Raw genomic sequence first — 24465 nt, 5'->3', positions numbered from 1 at the left:
TTACTTGGCTTTTACATCTGTTGAACAGCATGTTAACCTTGTAAGGTGTTACCAACAGGTTTACATTCTGAATTTTCATTGTGATACCACTGTTCTGTATGCCAGCTCCTTCTAGGTATTGAGGCACATGGTGAGATCAGTGAATTCCGTGGGCATGAAACCATTGATGGACTTTTCTTCTAGTGAAATTAGCTCCCCTGGCCAGAAACATTGATTGTTGTGTCACAGTGTACTGTGACTGAGTTAAGCTTTCTATATATATGTATATGATGCATTAGTTTCCTAAGGGCAGTGTAACAAAGGACCACAAACTGAGTGGCTTAAACAACAGAAATATATTGTCTCACAGTTCCGGAAGCTAGAAGTCCAAGGTCAAGGCATCAGAAGGGTTGGTTCCTCCTAAAGGCTGTTCCATCCTTCTCTGAGTAGCTTCTGATTTGCTGGCAGTCTTTGGTCTTCCTTGACTTGTAGATCTCTGCCTTATCTTCACAGTGTATGCTCCCTGTGTGCTTGTCTATCTCCAAATTTCCTCTTTTTATAGGGACACTTTTTATAGGGTCATTGGATTAGGGCCCACCCTAATGACCTCATTTTAACTTGATTACCTCAGTAATAATTACGTTAGACCCTGTCTCCAAATGAGGTCATATTCTGAGGTACTGGGCATTAGTCAGCATAAGACTTTTAAAAGGACACAATTCAATCCGTAACTGGTGTTGCCAAATCCAGGGGGGTAGGAAAGGCTAGTCCATACTCAGAGTAGATTTCTGTTACTGTCCCTTTCATGATGAAAGGGGTCGAATGTAATCAACTTGCTACCAGACAGCTGACTACATCTCCCAAGGAATGGTGCTGTCATGGCAACTCATTGTTGGCCTCTGCTCTTGGCAGGTCAAGTACTCACCAGTAGCAGTAGCCAGATAAATGTTGGTGTGAGAAAGTCTTATCTTGTTGATCTGTGTGCACAGACTTAGTCCATGTTGCCATGGCCGTTTGTATATAGACACATTGAGCATGCATCCAAGTGCATCCAAGCATGCATCCACAGTCTTATTTTGGTGTTCAAAGAATGAATCATCTTGTCCACGTGATTATTAAAAACTCCTGTGCAATAGATACATTTGCCGAACATTCATATGGGATGCTCTTACCCTTACATTCTGTTCTCAGAAAAATTTCTAAGTCCAACAGTGTACCTCTTCCCTGATCTTCCACTTGTTCTTCTCCTTGGCTGTTGTCCATGGTAAATCATTGATCTGTACCTCTAACCATCTTTTCTATACAAAATGGACAGTAAGTTGTACTGCCTGAAGTTGTGTACAGTGCTGCCGTCTTAAATGGGATTATATTGTAAGCAGTTGTTCACATTCAGCTGGTTCTAACAGTTATGTAAACTCTGTAAAACAAGTTCAAGGTTTTTCTCCCACTTTATCTGATCATAAAGAATTCTGCAAAGTGCAATAGATATTGGTTGAAGGAGGCTTTTTTTCTTTTGCCTCTCTCATACAGTCTCTTGGTAAAAATGTGTTAGCAGCATTTATGGCTTACTATTTAAAGTGAACATTTAAGATACCAATTACTGTAATTGAAGGTGAGAATGCAGATATGGTTATAGAATTTTGGAAGAGATTTAACATTGGAGCGGCCATTACCACCATTTTAGAAGCCTGGAGTGATGTAACAAAAGAGTGTTTGCATTATGTATCGTGGAAAATTTTTCTTGGCTTGATTTTTGATTTTGAAGAACTTGAAGCTTCAGAGAAATTTTTTAAAATTCACAAGCAGTTGGTTTAGGAAAACAAATTGGATTTGAGGAGATAGAAAATAAAGATGTTGGAGAGCTAGAATCCCACCCTGATGATCTAACCACAGAAGACTTGGAACAATTTGCTGCTGACAGCCATGTGGATGCAGATGCAGATGATGATGATGACAGTGATAATGAAAATCAAAAGTTTACACCATGATAGATTAACAATAAAGTTATCAGGTGTTTTAAATGTTGTTGAAAACAGTTTTACTCTTTACTTCAGCCTTGTCTTTACTGAAGATAGTGGCTTTAATGCTGAAACATAGTAGGAGAGTTGTTCATGGCATCCAGTTGAATCTTGAACCTAACGAGCAGCTTTATTTGTTTTATTTTTTTCTTAAATATATATATTTTTAAATTTATTTATCTTATCCATTTTTTGGGGGGCTGCGTTGGGTCTTCATTGCTGCACGCGGGCTTTCTCTAGTCCAGGTGAGCCGGGGCTACTCTTCATTGAAGCGCGCAGGCTTCTCATTGCGGTCTCTTGTTGCAGTTGCAGAGCACGGGCTATAGGTGCGCGGGCTTCAGTAGTTGTGGCACGTGGGCTCAGTAGTTGTGGCGCACGGGCTTAGTTGCTCCACAGCATGTGGGATCTTCCTGGACCAGGACTTGAACCCGTGTCCCCTGCATTGGCAGGCGATTCTTAACCACTGTGCCACCAGGGAAATCCCAGGCAGCTTTAATATGAGAGGAGGAGGCTAGCAAAGTTAGCAGAAATTTATTGATTTTATTTATTTGTTTATTTTTAAGTTAATATTTATATTTTCAGCCATACAGCAGAGATAGCACAAGGACAGTGAGTCACGCCTTTCCATAACTGTTCATTTTCAAATAACCATTCATCTACCATTTCATAGTAACTCATAAGCTACAACTCTTCCAATGTTAACATCCCCAAGCAAACTTGAGTTCATATTTATTGTAGTATTTATGTATTTCTTAACCATTTAATGTGTAAAATTATGCTACCGTTCTTTTAAGGTTTCTTCCTTTTTTTAAATGTGTCACTAATGAAGTTTTTAAATGTTATACCTCTAACACAATTTTTCTCAAACACGGTAGCTTTTATTTTCATGATTTTGCACGTGCAATAATTTTTGGAAATGGATGTGTCATGTTATAGCGGAACAGATTGTAGTTGTCAGCGGAAGAGGACAGGACCTTTCTTTGAAGCCATGTGGGTCTCTGCCATGATTTTCCTGTTGGGCATTTCCAGAGACTTCAATACAGCATCCTTATGAGCCACAGATTCTTTGAGAATCACTGCATTTACTTACTGGTCACAAAACCCAAGTGGCAAAGGACCTTGCACTGCACCCTGGACCTGCTACAGAGCCTTGTCTTAATCTGGGCCCCATTCCTGACAGGCTTAAGGGCTCTTCATAAACCGATCAGAGCGGCACACACTGTACTGAAGTATACATTGCCTCCAGGATCCAAAGAAGCCCACTGAAGTGTTGTGCCTCTCTCTCAGAGGCGCCAGTGCCAGCCATTTGTCTTTTTTTTTTTTTTTTTTTTTTTCCAGAGTGGAATTTGCAGCATGCTCCAGATTGGACCCCTGTATAATTCATGAAAGTGGTGGGCCCAGGATTTGAGGGTGGTTATTTTCTACTCTAGCATGCATGTTTCTTACTAAGGCCATCTAAAAATAGCCACTGCTTCCTGCTTATCAAGTCCAGTCTGTGTGACGTCTTCAGTATAGAGGATCAAAGTGATATACTGTGGACTGTCAGAGTCCACAAAACTATCTAAGTCCTTGAATACTGTTTTATGAAAGAGAGATGGAGATTTACCATAGCTCTGAAAACAGTGAAGGTGTATCCATCACTGACCCTGCCCAGACAAAAGCAGATTGCTTCTACTAGTCTTTTCTAATTACTGCTAGAGTAATAGTCTCATAGTTATATTGATTTTTCTCTAGTAAAAATAGCAGCTACAGTTGGGGTCGTCACCTGTTTGTTTATGATAATCTACTTCTCTATGACCCATTCAGCTTTTGTATAGGCCACGGAGGCACATTACCCTGAGATCTGGGATGGTGGAGTCAGTCTCTGCAGTTATGTCAGAAATATGGTGTTGCTGCTGCTGCTTCTTCAGAGGGACAGTGCTAGTGCCTTAGAATTGGTATTTTCTACAATTATGGCCCCTAATCCGTGGGTCAAGGAGCTAATGTGGGATTTCTGGCAGTAACAAATTTGTCAGTTGCATTCTGAAACCAGAAAAATAACCACAGGATTGCTTCATAACCCCTGGACCCACTAAGACGATTTGAGCCCAAAGGTTGTGTATCACCTGGCTACTGTAAAGCTCGAGCATAACCACTGAACTGCAAGGTACTTTCAGTCACCAGGTATTAGCAGAGCTGATAGAAGTGTGGGGTCTGAGAGCAAAGAGCAAATCGGCACACGACCTACTGAATGTTTAATTTGTGTTGTCACATATTTAATTCCCAAAAGATATTTACTGTTTTCCAAATTTATTTTTTTTTGCGGTACGCGGGCCTCTCACTGTTGTGGCCTCTCCCGTTGCGGAGCACAGGCTCCGGACGCGCAGGCTCAGCGGCCACGGCTCACGGGCCCAGCCGCTCCGCGGCATGTGGGATCTTCCCGGACCGGAGCACGAACCCATGTCCCCTGCATCAGCAGGCGGACTCTCAACCACTGTGCCACCAGGGAAGCCCCTGTTTTCCAAATATTTTAACTTGTTTTCTTTAGGTGAAATTCACATAGCATAAAATTAACCATTAAAAATTCAGCGGCATTTAGTACATTCACAGTGTTGTATAACTACCACTCCTATCTAGTCCCAAAACATTTTTATCACCCAACAGTAGCATGCTGTATTTTTTAAGCAGTTTCTCCCCATTTTCTTCTCCCCCTAGCCCCTGCCAACCACCAGTCAGTTTTTTCTGTCTCTGGATTTACCTATTCTGAGTATTTCATATAAATGTAATCATAAAATATATGACCTTTTGTGTCTAGCTTCTTTCGCTTAGCTTGATATTTTTGAGGTCCATCCATGTTGTAGCATGTGTCAGGACTTCATTCCTTTCTTTAGGGCTGATAATACTCAGTTTTATGTGCATACTACAGTTTGTTTATTCATACTTTGATGACGTCTGACTCATTTCAAACCATGAATGTGCTATGTGAATGACTGAAGTTTAGGAAACACTTAGATAATGGAAAAACACTGATCTAGGGTTAGACACCTAAGTTTCTATTTGTACCTCAGCTGGTTATTACCCATCTGTGACCTTTAAAAGAATTGTTCTTCGAGTTTCAGTGTCTTCATCTGCAAAGCGAGAATTATGGTATGAATTTTTGATGGCTTCGAAATGCTTTCTCCAAATATTAATGTTTTATTATTCCCCTGCTCAAAATCCTCTTGCTTTCTGAGTAAAGGCTGACCTCAGTTTGGCACTCCAGACCTTTAAGCAATATTAGCGCTGGTCTAATTTTTAAGCTTTATAGCATATCCACGGTCTCTGTGCTCCAGCCGACACAGGCCACTTACTATTACAAAAACACATCTAGTTTTCTTCTTCCTACTCCTAACTTACATACCATTTTATGTCTCTGTTGTGTGGAACTTCATCTTATTCCTGTGTGCAAGAAAGGTATCACTCACAATTTAGATATTTCTCTCTTAGTGAAAGAAAAAAATAGTATTGTTGTTGGATAAGAAAGGAGGCAAAAGAGAAAGTATGAAACCGTGCTTTTCTCTCTCATGTTTGTGTAGCATGTGGTACAGTTCCTAGCAAAGTAGATAAATGCTTTTAGATTGACTAAAATGCAAGATTTCTCTTATATATGAACCCAAGGAATCTTTTTTTGTTTAAATGTGGAATTTTAACCAGTTTCTTCAAATGAAGTTAAGTGACAGAGGAAAAAGATAGTGTTTATAAGTAGCCACAGTTCCCAAATTAATGTTTAATTTATATATTATTTAGTTTTGTATAAGTTTCTTTGTCACTGTGTCACTTTTGTTGTGACTGAGCAGTTAATATTTAAACCATTCAAGACTGAAGTAAAAGTAAACTTTTTTTCTCTCAGTATTTGAAATTTGTAGAGGATATGAAATTGTCAGCATGGATGAGGTGTTTTGGTTTGGTTTGGTTCGGTTCGGTTTTTGCCATTAGCTTGGAGAGACTTCAGTATACCTGAATTATTTCGAGTCAGTTTGAGGATCATTCTAGTTGTTTTAGCAGATTTAGCTCATTTTGAGCGTTGTGTGAGTGAAGTGTGAGTTATTGGATATGTAGTCAAGGTCTTTTGAGTGATCTAAAACCAGTAATATTTTTTATCCTTAAGATATAAATTTGTCAATTTTCACTTGAACAAAAAGAAACATATTTGGATTCTTCTTGATCGAATGTGAAAACTTCCAAATCAAGTCAAAATACAAATGTGATTGTCTTAAGACTGTTGTTATTGATGATATCTTAAATTGGTTCTCTTTTTTTACCTCCCCATTAGGGAGAAGAATCAAATGAGTCTGCAGAATCTAGCAGTAATTGGGAAAAACAGGAAAGTATTGTGTTGAAATTGCAAAAGGAATTTCCTAATTTTGATAAAGAGGTGAGTAATCATGTGCAGAAATTTAATCAGTATGTACTAAATGTTTGTATTACAAAATAGTCTTTTGAGATCAACCATGTGAAAAGCTTAGGGTGAGTTTTGCACTGTTGTGATTAAATATTCTTATTTATCAATATTATAAAATATCTTTGTACTGCTAGTTTACATTATTTAGCTTATTTGCTAACTATAGTATCAGCATTATAATGGTTCCATCATATAATCATAACAAACATAACTGTAGTAATAACTGTCGTCTCATATAAAATGCAGATCCTCTACAAAGCCATCTGTAATCCCAAGTCACTTGTTTTAGCTTTCTTCATATTCTCATCCTTTAACTTTTTCCTGAAGAATTTTAACGTGTAATACTATATTTCAGTGTCTTAATAAGCTTTGGTGTATTTGCTAGATAGTAAAAATACTTTCAGGGTCAGTAAAGACCCATGCCAAGCATGCCAGTGCTAAAAATGCCTGTGTTTAATCACCTTATTGTACTTGAAAACACATTATTTGTTTAACATTGGGAATACATTTACACTTGTATTGATTTATTCAGATAGTACATCTGCTAAATTCTGATGAGCTGAATGCAAAGTCTTGTTGCTATAGTGGTTCTTTGCACATGTTCAAATTACATGTTTTGAAGTTGGCAGTTTATAAAAGCCTAGCTGCATGTTGCAGTTTAATTGAGCAAACATTTTTTCATACTCTAGTGTTCAGAGCACTTCATAGCAAGAGTAGAAATGCAAAAACTATCAAGCTTCCTTCCCTTTGAAGAAATTTACAAAAGTGAAATTAAATATACAGAAAGCATTTGTAAAGCAACATAAAAACAAGTGTGAAATAATCAGATATGAATTCTATTAAGTTTTCAGGTGATTTACTTATTTTTAAAAGAGCATAAAAGTTTTCAACAAGTTGTTAATTTTAGATTTTTAATAAAAAGATCAATGACTTATTTCTAGGAATTAAGGGAAGTACTCAAGGAACATGAATGGATGTACACAGAGGCTTTAGAATCTTTAAAAGTGTTTGCGGAAGACCAAGGTAATTATCTGTTCTATGTCATTACAGAAAATTCATACTTCCCAATATATTATATCTTAGTATATAAGAAAATAGTAAACCTATTAGCTAATAACCAGAGAATGGGATTGCACGAGATGTTAGAAACCAGTTCCCAAATGTTTTGGCCTGTTCTTTACTGCAGTGTAGAATGAAACAATAAACATTTTTTTCTATTTGGCTAACTTTTTTTGATAGTTAAGTCTACTTATAAACTACCATGTTTTATTGAGTACAAAAGAAACTTTTTTTTTTTTTACATTTTAACACCTCTTAGGAAAGATCTTACAATTGCTGGTGTCTTATAATCACTATAACGTAGATGTCCTAGCCTGCACTTACATGAATATCGAAAGCACCAGTATCAGAAACTTATAAGATGGTTATCACTGGCATGGAAGAAAGTCCCTGATCCCATAGTGGAACATTTTTAACGTTAGGAACCAAAGGGTAGAGAAGTAGTGGGGAGGCGTTGAATCACACATGTTTAGTAACATCCTTAAGAAGAAATCAAGTAGACTAGCTCTTCTGAATTGCAAAGCCAGCTTTTTAAAAGGCCAACACAATGGCTTTAGGTTTTTTGTTGTTTTTTGTCCTTTTTTAATGAATTATTTTAGAAAATGCTACACAACAAATGCTCTCGATGGCACAGAGAATGATATTGGGTGGAGAAAAGAAAACCACCAATATCACCAATTCTGAGTCTGAAAAAAGATTCAGAAGGGAAAGATTATGAATGTGAAGAAATGTTGAGAATATTCAGTTTATTTTGCTTATTTTTTAATATGTGTACAAGAATGAATGTATGATAATATGCAAGTCTAAAAGCTCTTTGAGTAAAACATAAACATTCTAAATAACAAAATACTGTGTTAAAGAGTAACTTAATATTTCTTACTAGTACATAAAATAAGTGTACCTTCGATCACAGGCATCTTAGAAATCCATGGAATATGATAGCATAATCAGTGATGAAGTAGTGGTGCTTTTTAATAACATATTTAAATGATTTTTGGTAATGATGAACCTAGAATAGTGGGGATGGGTGATGGAAAAATTAGTCATACTATGGATAGTTTTAATTTAGGATGAGCATTATTTTTGCTACACCCATCAGTTTTGGCCTGGGAGTGTGGCTGCTCAATAACATCTGGGACATCTTATATATATGCAGCTGCCATTTATATTCTCAGGATCTTTGACAGAAAATGAGGATTTATATTTAATTCATTTTTAAAAGTTGTCACCTATTTTTGAAACTATTTCAATTCATTGTATAACTTCAAATTCTACTTCAGTATTTCTCTTTAAAGTATATCAAGATTTAACAATAAATTATAGTTGAATTCTGTATTAAAAAAAGCATGAATACTTGTATAAATAATTTTCTTACTTGAAGTTTTATTTAATTTTATCTTTAATGTAGTTATTTAATTTATATTAATTTATATTTAATCTATATCTTTCTAATGTAGTTATTTTTGTCTTTGTACGCAGATATGCAATATGCTTCACCAAGTGAGTTTCCAAATGGAAAAGAAGTTTCTTCAAGAAGTCAAAATTATCCTAAAAACGCAGCTAAAACAAAACTGAAACAGAAATGTTCCATGAAACCACAAAATGGTTTTAACAAGAAACGTAAGAAAAATGTATTTAATCCTAAAAGAGTTATTGAAGACTCTGAATATGATTCAGGTTCTGATGTCGGTAGTTCATTAGACGAGGACTATAGTAGTGGAGAAGAAGTGATGGAGGATGGCTATAAAGGTAAAATTCTTCACTTCCTTCAAGACGCTTCAATTGGTGAACTTACTTTGATTCCTCAGTGTTCTCAGAAAAAGGCTCAGAAGATAACAGAACTCCGGCCCTTTAATAGTTGGGAAGCTCTGGTAAGGCTACATTCTTTTTTTTCCCCCCCGTGTGTGTGTATTTAATTCACAGTACTGTTTATAGTCAAGGTATCTTCAGCCCAGGGAAGCATAGATGGGTGGCCTTATCCTGTGTAGAGTCAAACATTAGTTTCATTCTAAGCCAATAGTATTTCAAATAGTGTCATATGACCTAATTTTGAATGAATTAAGGGGTGATTTTCCTGAAAAACCCCAAGCTGATTGGCTGGGAATACTGTCACTCATTCTTTTGCATAGAAACTTGGTTCATTTCACTGCAGAAGAAGAAATTAGAGCTTACATTTAGGAAGGAGTTGTTTGCTAGCCTGTTCTGATCTGTTACTACTGAGACACAATGCAGAAAGCAAGAATGTGGTGGAAGTTTTACTACAACTACTTGAAGAGCAGTATGGTCCAGGGGGGCTCCATGATTTAAAATGCCAGCCTAAGTGTTTTATGCTTCACCACAGAAGAAGCAATTGTTTATCTTATTTTTCTTTTAAAAGTGACAGCTCAATCTCTAACATGTTTTTCTTGGTTAAACAATACGGCCATTTTATGGAGTGTAGCAGGCTGCAGCGTTTTTAATTGGAAAGATAGAAAAGTGTGTGGAAGCCTAGAATTCAAGCGTTAGGTGAAGGGAAGGCATAAGCACTGGTAAGTACACTTTGCATGATCATTTTCTGGAATTTCATTTGCTATAAACAAGTTTTATCTAAAATACCTGTATTTTGAGTTTCATAAATGTCAACAGTCAGCAAATCTTATTCATACAGAGAAATGTAAGAACTCTGTCTTTTAAAGTTTGCTTCATATTGTGAAAATGTGGGGTTTTATAGCATGGATTCTAAACAGGCCCTCCTGTGAAAGCAGTATGGATGATTTTTTACAGCTTTAGAATGTGAAGTCACATCAATAGTGACTCTTGATGTTTTATAAATTTTTAGGAAGTTTTATTCCCTAACTTAGGGAGTAAAGTTGCTTTGTGATTAATCTTATACTTGGGACAAATCTATGTGAACCTAAGTTCCCTTTGATGAGTATCTTGAAGTGGCAAGGTGGGAAGGTCCCTGAACAATGATTGTAAATAGCATTTTCTAAAAAATTAAAATATTTGAAAAATATAGAAACAACATTACTAGTATTTCATGGCTTTAAAAATAAATAAATAAATAAAGATATTCGTTTTGCCTAAAGCCTTTGCTTTTCCAGAGAACATCTGTCAAAGCAGGCCCTTTGAAAACTTGTTCAGCTTTGCCTAAGTGATTTATTTGTTAAAGTATTTGCTGAAGGGCGTTCTTGTTCTTCTTTTCTTCATTTTCTTCTTTCTTTTAATCTTTAATGGTCTCCTATGTCATTACAGAGTTGGGTTGCTCGGGCTTGTTGGAATTCTTAATTTACTTAATAAGGAATGCAATTATCTGCACCAGTGTGTTCAGTCACTGTGACTACTTGCCCACATATCTTATAGTAAAAAGTGAATTATACCAGAGTTATATGTGCCAGATGCTTTTAAAAATATTCAGTAACTTAACATGTAGAAAGCATATTTCCCCTACTAATTAATTGGCATAGTTTAAATTAGTCTTGACATGAATTTGGAGATTATGCATTATCTACTTAAACCTCCTATAGCATCTTGTCCTCTTTCTGAAAGTTGAATACAGAGACAATTTTTACTAGCCATTCATCTAAATGCTGATTATTTTATGTAACAGTTAAAAAGTAAACTTGCCACTTGAGTTTAGCGAATACAGGGCTTAGCTATTCTGAAAAAGTTAGCGAACACAAGTTCCTGGAAATGAACAGTTTAGCAAGTCAGTGTATATGAGCTTTGAGTTTTAATTTGTTTAGAACTTTCAGCTTCTACTTTCATTTACTTTAGAATTTTGAATATGACTGATTTAAAGATCAATTTAATGTCTTAAAGTCATCAAAGGAAAGGTCAGTATTATGTACATTTTGGTAAAAAAAAAAATTATATAATTAACTTCTTCCCTATTAATCAGAGAGGCTTGCTAATGTACCTGTGAACTACTTCAGAATTAAACAAAAGAAAAAGCATTTACTTTTGTTTTCATGGCTACTGTTTTTAGAAATTCTTAAGAGAATTAATTGAAATTTTAATTTTGTTCCTCAGTCATACTTTAATGAAAATTGCAAGGCATTATATATTAAGAACAATGTGCAAATGTCTAATAAACTCTTAACATTATTGTTGAATCTTATTAGTTTAGTCTTCAGGATTGGGGAATTTGGCAGAACTTTAAAACTCATTAATATTTCATTACAATGCATACTGAGCCAACAAATCAAAGTAAACACATATTTTAATTATGACTTTTTGCTAAAACAGAAGTCTCCATAACATTGATAGGTTAAATGTAATCATTGGTATTTCATTGTGTTATTATAAACTTAATTTGAATGTGAAAATTATTTTAGCAGTGCCTTTTAAAACAAAAGGTGAAAAGTTGTACATTATGATTATGATTTCATTGTCGAAGAATTACACTTTTAAAAAATTTAAATGCTCTGAGATAGTCTAGTCACCCTTATTTTATTTACATGAAGAAAATTTGGTTATTTAACGAAATAAGTTCTTTATGTTAAGGGTATTTATGTTTGCAGCTTTATACCCTTTTTAAAAATCAAAATCTAAACAGTGTTTGTCAGATTTTCTTCATAATTTTTCCATTTCTCTTATTTTTCTGCTTCATAGCAGTAAAGTATGTGCTTATGGTAAGAGATCACATCATTAAATCATGTAGACTTTGGAAACAAAGCCAGCCAAAATGTCATTAGTTAAAAAATGTGTACTGTTAATGTGCTAAAATTGGGGCTTTTATTGCCAGATTTCACACATTTGATGGCTTCAGTTCACCAACCACCTACTGAATTTTTATCTAGCTTTGTGCAAAATAGGGTGGAGATGCTATTATGTCTGTGATAATCTTATTATGTTGCATCTTTGTACTTGAATCAGAATCGTAGTTTATACTGATCAAATCAAGATTCATGAATAGTTCATTCATAAATAGCTCAATCTAAAAATTTTTCATATGTGCATTTACTTCCTTAACATTTAGATCAGCATAAATGCAGTTTTCTTTGATTGTTAACCAAGCAGCCCGGGTTTACCTCATGTGGAAACATTACTCTCTCGTCATTGTGCTGCTCCCACTAGTAACTTAGACCACAGGTTTTCTTTTTTGCTTTATTGTAAAATGTCTGTCTAAATTTGTGACTCGAAGAATTGTAATGCATACTGCTTCCTAATAGGGTGGCTTCAGTAAAGTGTGTGATTACTGTATTCAGGCTTTGTTTTCATTTTTGTTGAGTTTGATATTTATTTTGAAATTATAAATGCATTTTGAATACTTTGTAGGCTGCTCCCAGGTATTTATAGTATTTAAGACTCCTGTCCTCAATAATGTTACTCCTTAGGTGGGGAATTAAATCTGCTTTTAAACAATTTCCCCCTTCCTAGAGAAATTCAAAATTATTTTTACTGTAAGAGTGACACATGGTGGCAAGAGTAGGTACTTCAGTCTGTGACCTTTTTAAAAAGATAAAGACCTTAAAGTAATACTTGACTTTTTAATCAAAGAGATAGTAATCAGGGCCATGTTGATGCTCTTTTATCATGTAATTATCCAGTTAAATAGCAATTACTTTTTTTCTCTTTTATCCCTCAGAAAATAGCTTTATCATTTTTTTGAAGAACGATTTGTTTTCTTTGTCTAAAATTGAAACAGTACATGCGAGAACAAAGAAGAAAATCAAGTTTAGCCAAAATTCTACCAAAGATACTCCCCACTTAAGACTTTATTGAGCATCCGTTTATGAATGTTTGTATATTTCATATTATGTAATTAGGATCGTATTTGCTGTGCTCATCAATAACTTTAGATTTCCTAGTGGATCCCGCATTTACAGAGTACTTTGTATTTCTTAGGTCTTGTTTTAGTGAAGCTAAGTAACTTACAGGATTGTTAAATGCTTTTTGTCTTCAGAAAGCAGTAACATAACAGTAGAGTGTTCTTACACCTTTCCTTAGGGGCAGACACCCATTTTCCCTGCCCCACACACACCTAATAAAAGTGTTTTGGAATTAAATGTTGGGCTTTTTTAAATGTTTTTATTTTTTATTATTTATGCGTGTATTTAGATCAAGTTAAAAAATTCTACAGGCTTGTTCTCCCTGAAAATCCATATCCATCCCCTTCTCCAGCCTATTTCCTGTACCACAGATAACTGCTTCTACATCTTCTGTCTGATTCTTATCACTTCCATATCTAGGAATATAAAGATAATGCTTTTTAAAAATTTTTCAGTTGCAGGCCTTATCTTTTGATATGACATAGGCATTATAGCATTGTGGTAGGATTAGCTCTCTTCTCGCTGTCTGTCTCACCTCACATGCCCATTTCCCATTCCCCAGTCCTATCAATATGTTAATAATGTGGTAATTTTGAAAATCATTTTTTAGTATCTACATTGTTAGACTATGCAAATGCCTTTTATAGCTGAGCCATGTAATACACTACATGATTACTTTTTTTCCTTGCTCAGCATTTTGTTTTCCCTACTTATTAGTTGTCTTGGTTCTTCTGTTTTCTTAGTTTTGTATATACTTATTACTTCAGCTCTAAATTCTTCCCTAGTTGTCTAAATTTCCCCTCAGTTTTTAGACACTTCAGATATTTTGTCAGTTTCATCTTCTTGAAAAAGTCTCTTCTGGAGTCTTATGACCTACGGTAGGGGAACAGCTGTGATATTGGAATCTCATTTCCCCAACATCCTGAGGAATGTTGTTTTTCTCTCTGTGTTGGTTCTCTTGTTTCGGAATTCCATTCATGCCTCTTTATTTATTCCCTTGGTTTTATAAATACCATACTTGAGGGTGGGTAAATAATATAGTGGAGCTAGATGGCCTGGTTTTGAGTCCCAATTCTGACATTTTGTAGCAACTTACAAGACCTTAAGCAAGTTCTCTCTCTGTTCCTGTATTTCTTCTCTAAGTGGGATGTAATTATGATACTGACCTCTGGAGAAAGCTAAGGATTAAATAAAGTAAGTGCCCGTTCAATTGTCTGTCTCTTAAAAAATGTTAGCTGCAGATATCCACAATATTTTGTGTTGGAAGTTTTGTATATATTATTAGTGAAGTGTTAAGAAACGGTTATATATTACCCACAATATATTAAGACTACATTTTTCAGCCTCCCTTTGGTAATTTAACAAATTCCTGTCCAGAGATGTAAGCAGAAGTATACCACGATTTTTGGAAAGCGGCCTTAAAGGATCTCTTCTTCCTGTTGGTTGAGATGTCAGTGTGATGAGGACTCACGTGTTGAGGATATGAAACAACAAAGTAGAAGAAGAATTTTTTTTTTTTTTTTTTTTTTTGCAGTATGCGGGCCTCTCACTGCTGTGGCCTCTCCCGTTGCAGAGCACAGGCTCCGGACGCGCAGGCTCAGCGGCCATGGCTCACGGGCCCAGCCGCTCTGCGGCATGTGGGATCTTCCCGGACCGGGGCACAAACCCGCGTCCCCTGCATCGGCAGGTGGACTCTCAACCACTGCGCCACCACGGAAGCCCCCTAAAATAGAATTCTTGATTTTGGAACCACTGTACCAGATCTGAACTGCCCCCTGGGGTCTTCATTTACATGAGAGAGAAATAAACTTATGTTTTAGTTAAACCCCTGATGTTTTGGGTTTACTGTCAGCCATAACTGAACTTAATTCTAGCAAATTTATCAAACAATGAAACTTTTTCCTCGAAAATCTGTCTACTGATGTCGTGCATTCATGAACAGTGTACCACTACTAGTTAGATCTAAATTCTAAACCAGCAGCAATAATTTGGATCATCTGTAATGTTGGTTGGCTTGTATGGAAAGAGGGTAAAGAGAGTGGGAAGCCTTGGGGAGTTAAGTTGAAACTTTGACTTCAGAAATAACCAAAATGTCAAGTTCATTAAAAGTCTCAATCAAACTGTTGCAGCATCATGAAGTAAGAGTAAGAGTTGCTCTTTGCACACCCCTTCATGGCCCCTACAAAAATATCAAACATAAAAATGAGAATGCTAAATGAACCCTCATGTACTCATCACCAGGTTCAGTTACCAGCTTATGTCTGATATTGTTTCATCTACCCTCTCCGTTCCCTCCTCCCCGTCTCCCTTTCCCTCTCTCTCTCTCTCTCTCCGTCCCTCCCCCTCCCCCCTTCCTGTAATATCTTTGGTGAAGAAACTGGATCATTTGTTCTATAGCTTCCCAGTCTGGGCTTTTCTGGTTATATTTTCTGTGGAATAAGGATTAGAATTAAATGCTCCCATCAGTACTATTACATGGTTGGTGGTATGTTCTTTCATCAGGAAATGGTAATGGCTGGTTGTTTCTTTTTTTTTAATGTATGTTTCTCTCTTACTTCTCTAGGTTCTGACAATACTGAATTGATCTTACTTGAGTCAAAACAGTTCTTTCTGATTTCTGGACTTCCTAAATCCTAGATTATATTACTCTCCGTGTGAAAAGTACCCATGAAATTTTGATTTTTCCCTTATAATACCAGTTGTTAAGGCTTAAAATTGTATGTCGCATGTCTTTCCCAATGACTATAAACCACACGAGGACAAGGGACTATGTCTGTATACCAGGTACTTTCACCAGCCAGGGTAGTACTTAACTACAAAAGAAAAGAAAAGAAAAGAAAAAAAACCAACACAATAAATGGCAATTGGTTACAGAAAAAAGGGTTTTTGTTTTTTAACTTTTTATTTTATATAGGAGTATAGCCGATTAACAATGTTGTGATAGTTTCATGTGCACAGCAAAGTGACTGAGCCATACGTATACATGCATCCATTCTCCCCCAAATTCCCCTCCCATCCAGGCTTCCACATAACATTGAGCAGAGTTCCCTGTGCTATACAGTAGGTCCTTGTTGGTTATCCATTTTAAATATAGCAGTGTGTACATGTCAATACCACCCTTCCCCGCTGTGTTTTTTAACTTTTAAGGTTTTTTTTGTTTTGTTTTGGGTAGTACTAGTTTTAGTGAAAAGAGAAGAGCATACACTTTGGAATCTTTTATCCTGCTTAGTGACCTGGGAAATTGAATCTTAGTTTATTCATCCAGAACTGGTGGACTGATCTTGCAGTTGTGAGGACTTCATGAGTTAGTGAATAAAAGACACCTAGTAGTTTCTGGCACATACAAAGCACACAATATATGTTTCTTCTTTTTTCTTTCCTGGTTATTCTCGTTGGTTCTCTCACACACATATCGCAAACACACTACCCCACAGTAGACATGAGATTGGTTTTTTGACCTATAATTTTGGGGTTCCATTTAAAAATAAAAATATTTTAATTAAAAGTTCTAGTAGAACCTCATTAAAATCTTCAAGGCACTGATTCTTACATATCCTGTTCTTTATGTGTAAATCTTTTCCCTGGAAAGTACAGAGTGGGAGATTACATTGTGATTATGAATGTTGTCCTTGTGAAAATATAAAGTAGTGTACAAATAACTTTATTTCACAATGCCATTTTGTGGCATGCTAAGTTTTTGGTTTTGTTTTTTTATTCCTGCAGTACAGTAATAACATGGCTTTGGAATAGATGAGTAAGTTTCATTTCTACCAACCTACTCTAGGTTAAATATGAAAAATACATGTTAGTATAAACTGCATTTTTAATGAAATTTTCTTAGTATATCCTCTAAGTATTGAATTTCTATTGCTTGAGCTTCTCTGTGAACTTAGAAATACTGTGTTCATGGGGATTATTTAGAGCTGTTAATGGATTCTTGTCATAACTTGAAAGAATATGCTAAATACGATACCATGAATCAAAACCATGTGTGGCTTTATTCTAACAGATGGTTTTAGTTTAGTTTCCTTTATTCTGTTCTGGATTATGGTATTTTTCTTGTTGCCCAAAAAACAGCTTTCAAATAGCTACTGGGCTTTTTTCTAATCGTTTATACTAAAAATATTTTTTTGTACAGTTCTTCAGGATATATTTTTTTCAGCTATCTATTTGGGAAAATTCTAATTCTGTTACAGCTTTTACCTTGTAAAGTATTCAGTCAGTGTCTCCTTTAGAAAAATAAATACAAATACATTTTGAAAGAAATTCTGAGTTTTCATACAAACCTATTTATACAAGTCTTGTATTGAAATTGATACTATTCTTAAGTTTTATGAAATTATGGAATTGGTCACGGTATACTTTTGATTCACACAATATCTTTCCAAGTAGTAGTGGTCTCAGTTTAGAGTAAAATATCAAGTGACAGATAATAATTGGAGTTTTGAAAGCTTGAGGGGTTGTACTGTGATGACATAGAGCAAAGTATGTTTTAGGAAAATTAATCTTATATTCATAGGAAGTGACAAAAATGGAGGCAAGAGATCTAGTATGCAGTTTTTATATTTGGCAGTATTACCTTTGGTAATAGTCATAAATCCGAGGTTTTGAAGACAAAACCTGATAGGAGACATTAACAATTACTTTAGAGTTTCTCCCATAAGAGAACAGCTACCAGGGTCAGGGTAGCAAGCTTGGGATGGTGCGTTTTAAGGAGAAAGGTATGTTTTATTTAAACATGATGAGTTTGAGGTAACAGTGGGATTTATCAAAGTGAAACGTGAGAATGCAAATGCAGGTTCTCTTCACATTTGATTAAGGTCATTAGTAAAAGTTTAACAAACTTTTTTCCCTCACAGAGAAAGAAATTGGCTCCCTATTTACTAGATCTGAACTGTTAAATTATTTTTCTTTTCATGCCATAGTTCACAAAGATGTCCAAAACGAATGGCTTATCAGAAGATTTGATATGGCACTGTAAAACACTGATCCAAGAAAGGGATGTAGTTATAAGGCTTATGAACAAATGTGAAGACATTTCAAATAAATTGACAAAACAAGTTACCATGCTCACTGGAAATGGAGGTGGATGGAACATAGAACAACCCTCCATTCTAAACCAAAGGTAATACTTGTTGTATGTACCTATTCATTATTTTATCTCAGTTGTATAAAAATGTTGAATGTATTCCTGTATTGTGCCTAGGAAACTTAAATGTGCAAATGGTAGGAAAACTAATGTTTAAAAGGGAAACCCAGGGTTTCCTATAATGGCACGTAAGTGGTATATGAATTGTTTTTCATTGATCGCCACCCCCCAATCAGGATATTTTACTCCATTATCACATTGTAAATTAGAGGGAGGAGATATTATGGTCTTATGTAACCTATGTTTTCCTTGTCTGATGACATATAATTTCATATATAATCACAGAAACTGAAAAGGTGGTTTTAGCTACCTCTTAATTTAGTGTTTCAGAGAGTCAGCTGCTCAACTGCATCAATGTAAAAATTTGTCTTAGTTCAATTTCTTTTTGATCATAAGTGAAATGATTGAAGTAGCCTATATATGTGATTAAATGCTTTCAAAAGCCCAAAATTTTTAATCTCTTTGAGGTAAAAACACATAAAAATTGAAAAGGACACTTTTATTAAATAGATTATATAAGGGAAAATTATTAAAAGTATATATTTAAAAAGTATATTCCCCAAACTGCTACTGTCAGTAAAATACCTCGTCCAAGTTCTTGCAAAAAATAAACACTAAATTATTTTCACTAAAAAATTTGTCCAACAACCAGAACGTATGAAAACAGCGTTTTGTAATTGTGAACACCCCTCCTTTGCATGATGTTGGGATATGGCGGGTGGGGGGTTGTTTTGAACTTCTTTTAAAAGTTTATTTTCAAGTTGTCTGGGAACTCAGAACTGTTCAGAATGCTTCCTTTTTTTAAAAAAGTATAAAATTGTTTACTGTGATAATACATACAGAGGCAATAACATGGAAATAGTCGAAGTTGCTAAGATCCGAGACTAGTTAGAATGATTTATGGTGTATCCATAGTCTGCAGTGTTATGTAATTTTTAAAATGAATTATTTCTGTTCAAAATATTTCTGATAGGTATTTAATAAGATTAGCACTAGGGTCTCATTAAAATTATTTACCTTGGTGATTTTATATACTTCTGATATTTTTCTAAGTTAATGATCAAAGCATATTTGCTGATCATTGGTTAATTAAAAGTCAAGGTATGAAAAAAAAATCAAGATATGGTTACTGGCCTTTAATAGTAAGCTACAATCTTTTCTGTGCCCTTCTAGGGTGCTATGGGATGGTGTAGGGAAACGTGATGCAGTTCCCACAAAGAAGCTCTTTTCTCTGTTGCATAGAAAGAACTATGACCATGTCAGCAAATTCATCTCCTAAAAGTGTAGTTGGAGCTGCTCCTTCTTGTTCTACAGCATTGGATATGGGGAGTTCTTCACTCTACAAGGCTTACCCAGTTGAGTCTACTTTATCATAATTTGGAGTTTAAAAAATCAAGTGCTTTATTGCATCACTTAAAAAATTTCTCTCTTAAACCCACATCCACAAAGTCCTATTACTTGTAAATAGTATGATCAGGTAATAAAGCTATCCTTTTCATTAGACTGAGTATTTTTTAAATGAAATATTAAACAGGTGAGAAAAATAGTTTGGGGTTTTTTTTAGGTACTTCTTGGATCTAGTCCCAAAGTACAACTTCTGAAAACCTGTATAGATAGTCTCTTTGGAGTTTATTTAAATGCACTTTTAGGGGGTGAAATTTGTTGTCCTGGTTTTTGTTTTTAGCCAATGTAAGTTGCACAAGCAACTTGCAGATTTTTACTTGGTATACTGGCCAAACATAATGGCTGCTTAGTATAGAAACATTTAAAGTACTTTCCTTGCCCTGGGAAAGGATTTATTAGCACAGAGGAAAATATTAAACTATCCTGATGAATAAGCTGTTGTGCTTTTGCTTAACAGAACAAATTCTTTATAGTAAAGTTTATTTTGAAGCAAAATTATATTAACTGTTTTCCTATTAGAAATTTTTAAGAATTATAACAGAAGAAAAATAGCCTTTTAGAGATAAAAGAAATACACACATGCTGTAACTCCCTGTTAAAAATAAAGTCTTTGCAAGGGAAAAAATTCTCATATGTATCTCAAAACCATTACATTCATAATGTTTATGTTAAAATGTCAAAACTAAAATTACCTTAAGTTAAAATATAATACAGTGAGGAAAAAGTAAAAAAAAAAAAAAAAACTTCAGTATTTCTTCTATTTTATTCCTATCATAGATGTAGCCATCTCTCAAGCTTTAGCTGTTGATCTAAAATTTATCAGCTTTAAACTGTTTTAACTGAAAAGGTTTCTCACATGTTCAGTATAAAATAATATTTAATTATGTGTGTCCTGTCTTTTTCTGGGCTAAATCTACTAAGGTTCTTGTGATCTTGTTCATCCTCAGCTTGACAGGATGATTCCATATCCTGTTTCTAAACAGCTGCTGTGAAACCATTTGACAATGATGTGAATGCAAATCAATAGTGCAGATGTGATGACTAACTCAGAGTACTATGATATAAATATTTTAGTAGTTTGGATACTACTATTAGTACAAACTATTATTGTGGTAGTATTTTCAGCATTCATGACATACTTAAGGGACATAGATTTTTGGTCAACTAGCATCGCTAATCTGTTTCATATGAACTACTTGAAAAAGTTTCTGTAGCCCTCTATTTCTGCATTTTAAACTTAAATTTAGCACATTGTATATACTCCAGTTTTCTATTTCAGGCCTTTCTCACCTTTCAGAATAATTTTGATACTAGTTTTCTCTGACAGGAAATTTAAACCCAATTTAATTTTCACTCTGAAAAGAAATTATAGTAACTCTCTGGAAGGATTTTTTTTTCCCCCCACAAAACAAGGAACTTTAAAATAACATGCTACCTCATTTTCTTTCATGACCTCAGAAAATCTTAAAATCACTTTTTTTCCGTATTGGAAGGTGAGAAAACCTTCAGTTTAAAGATATTTGTAGTCCCCTTTTGAAAAGAGATCACTTACCTAATTCAAAAGGCCCGGGCTATAGTTCTTACCCTGAGCAGATTACATTCTTATTTGTAAACTAGTGGGTGGGGTTCATATGCAGTCACAAAAATTTTTAGAAAACTGTTGAATGTCAAAAGTAATGGAAGGTATGATTGTATAGCAGCTAAATATGAGCGCCTGCTAGAGAAAGAATATAGTTGCCCTGTTTTAAAACTTGTCTTAACAAGGGAATTGGAAAGCTGTTTGCCAGAACTACATCTCCAGTGCTCCCCTGGCTTTCTGAAGAAAGGATGTGTTATGGGCAGCACTATTGTGACACTAAGCAACAGAAAGTTACTTGTAATTTAGATAAATCTAGCAGAGGAGCAAGTATACACACATACACACTTATATTTTTAAAACAAATACTTCAGTATAACAGGTATTTAATGTCCTGATCAAAACAGCTACCGTAGCTGCTTTGTGAATGTGGATGAAACAATTTTATTCGAATGAAAAATTCAGTGCTTCTCAATTTCCTTATCACTTTTTAAAATTTTATGTATAGTGAAGACTATTTTAATAGTTAGACTCGTTTCTCAACATGTGTTGGTGATACATATATTCAGTAATTTTTGTTAAGAATATTTCTTGGCTATTTGTGATAAATTTACATTGGGGTAGCATGTTGGCCCTTGGGATACATTTATAAGTAATGTAATGTGCCTACCGTATCAAGTTTCATCATTTTCATGGAATGTGAACCTTAATGTGTGGGGGATGACTAAGACAGTAGGAAGGACTCAGGAAAATAATGAAAATTCTGTTTAAAAATAGAAAGTGTCGACTGTAGAGTGGGTGGGTCAGAGAGAAAACTTTCATGTTTGCTGTTTAGTGATTAAGGGCTGAGCTCTGGATCAGAACTGGATTGAGTACCAGCTCTGCCACTGCAGACATGGATTTGGATAGCTGTGATCTTGGGCAAGTTACTTAACTTCTCTGAATCCCAGAGAGCATTTCTCATCTCTAAATGGAGATGATAATAATAGTATCTACTTTATAATTTAGATTAAATAAAGTAATAATGCATGTAAAGCCCACGCATGTAAAGTATAGTGTCTAGAATTCCAATATTAGCATTTACTCTACCAGTATAGTAGAATTTATTTGGACCTGAAACTTAAAATGTCTATGATAATATTCTATTTATTATTACTTTCATAGTGGCATAGAAATTATATTGGCTAAGAAGGCAAAGACATTTTTAAAAATGAACTGTAAAGACTTCAGCAATACTGCTGATTTTTCCTACCTATACTTTTAATTTTTTCAAATGAGAATTGTTTTATAGATTGCGTACCCCACAGTTGAAACATAGATTCTGATTTAAGATGGATATCTTTCTACCTCACCTCTTTGATCCCTGTTCTAATTAAAGTGTCTTGATTTCAGAATTTGACCCCTTAACCACTTATCAGAGCCATTTATCAGAACCATTTATCAGACCCCTTCTCCATGTGCAGATAGGATCTGTGTAACAGGAAATTAAGGGGATAGGATAAAAGCTGTAGAGTGAGAAGCATGGCCTTGTCCTAAGTTTTTATGTTAATGTGGGGTTTATGCTTCCCTAGTGAGTATAAGAATAAGCTTTTGCATGAGATAGACTTTTCTGAGTTAAAATCTTAGCCATAAGACTTTGTAGCTATGCAACCTCAGGCAAATTACTGAGCCTCGGGTTTTTTCATCTGTTAAAAAATAACTACCTTAACAGAATATTAAAAGATTGAATGAGGTGATGCTAGAAAATGATATTTTTGTATATCTGTATATAATAGATGTTCAGTAAATAACGGCTATTAGTTTTTAACCACTTGGAACTTTTAGAAAAAACTAACCATTTCATCCATTAGACCCCTTCCATGTTGCCATCCAAGCAAGTTACTCCCAGGGATTAGTCTGTTTATGTGTTCACAAATTAAATAAGATTTTTGACACATGCCTGCTGCTTTCTACTCACTGGTATTTATTGATGCCTAGCAAATTTACATTTATATGTAGTTCAAACATAAATACACACATACATACATACATACATCCTCCAGAATTATACATACCAGTGATATTAGAGGTGGTAGGCATTCAGTCAGAAAGTTTTATTAAATCAGCCTGGCAAAGTAGCAAATTATGCATATGTTTTTGTTCTAATACTTTAAGTTCCTTACTGTGCTAATATTCAAATCAGTTCAATACATTTTTCTAGAGTATAAATATTATATTAGTAATACATTATCATAGTTAATATTCTGATCATTTATGGAATTAATTTGGTGGCATTTCATTATGACTGAATATGAACATTTTTTTGTAATTCTTATTGCCAGAAACAACAAATACAGAGTAAAATTTGAGAGGTTTTTTAAAATGTATTATGTTTTGGGGTTCATTTTCTTAAGTAAGTGTAAATAGCTTTTAACAGTAAGTTAAAAGGTAAGACTAGACCTAGATACTTCAGTTTTTTTGTGCATTGTAAACCTAAACCTTTTCTCAGAAAACTAGTAGAGAAAACGAATAGAGGTATAAATCTATAATATCTGGTAACTCTCTCTTTACCAGTTTGTCACTCAAGCCCTATCAGAAGGTTGGTTTGAATTGGCTGGCATTGGTACATAAACATGGACTTAATGGCATTTTGGCAGATGAAATGGTAAGTAGTACTCAATTTCTAGGATTTATCATTAATAGGCATCCTTGCTGTCATTCAAAAGATGAAAATTTCCCTTGACCCTGTTAGTTTACTGCTCTTACCAAGGTATAATCCCTCTCACTCCTCTTAGTTTTCTGTTGCTTATCTTAGTTCTAACCTCCCTACTTCCTCCTCAAAAATGAAAATGGGTTTTTTGTCTTTCTCATTAAATTAATAAATATATGTGTTTTTAAAATTAGATGTTACATAAAAATACACAGGAGAAAAAAACCAAAATCACACATAATCCTGCCATCTTAAAGTAAGTACTATTTTGGTATATATCTTTTTCCAGAATATTTTCCTCGGTAGGTGTGTGTGTATGCATATATACATACACATATATATATGTCATATTAAAAGAGAGATTTTACTACGTGTGCTTTTCTATAGCTCCCTTTAAAATTTATCATTGATACCTGTC

At 34.7% G+C, this 24465-nt stretch overlaps 1 protein-coding gene across 3 annotated transcripts in view; it reads left to right on the top strand.

The window, feature by feature from the left end:
* SMARCAD1 (SNF2 related chromatin remodeling ATPase with DExD box 1) overlaps positions 1–24465 on the top strand; it is a 71503-nt gene that overhangs the window by 33493 nt on the left and 13545 nt on the right. For all 3 annotated transcript variants that reach the window (XM_082639820.1, XM_082639821.1, XM_082639819.1), the window contains exons 7-11: positions 6289–6390; positions 7359–7440; positions 8956–9347; positions 18155–18354; positions 23912–24002. In XM_082639820.1, coding sequence (XP_082495946.1) covers positions 6289–6390; positions 7359–7440; positions 8956–9347; positions 18155–18354; positions 23912–24002 — 867 coding nt within the window. The remainder of the gene's footprint in view (positions 1–6288; positions 6391–7358; positions 7441–8955; positions 9348–18154; positions 18355–23911; positions 24003–24465) is intronic.

The sequence above is a fragment of the Mesoplodon mirus genome (assembly GCF_964341445.2).
Source record: "Mesoplodon mirus genome assembly, chromosome: 2".
NCBI lineage: Eukaryota > Metazoa > Chordata > Mammalia > Artiodactyla > Ziphiidae > Mesoplodon > Mesoplodon mirus.
The sequence above is the reverse complement of the archived record's forward strand: the minus strand, read 5'-3'. Positions and strand labels throughout refer to the sequence as shown.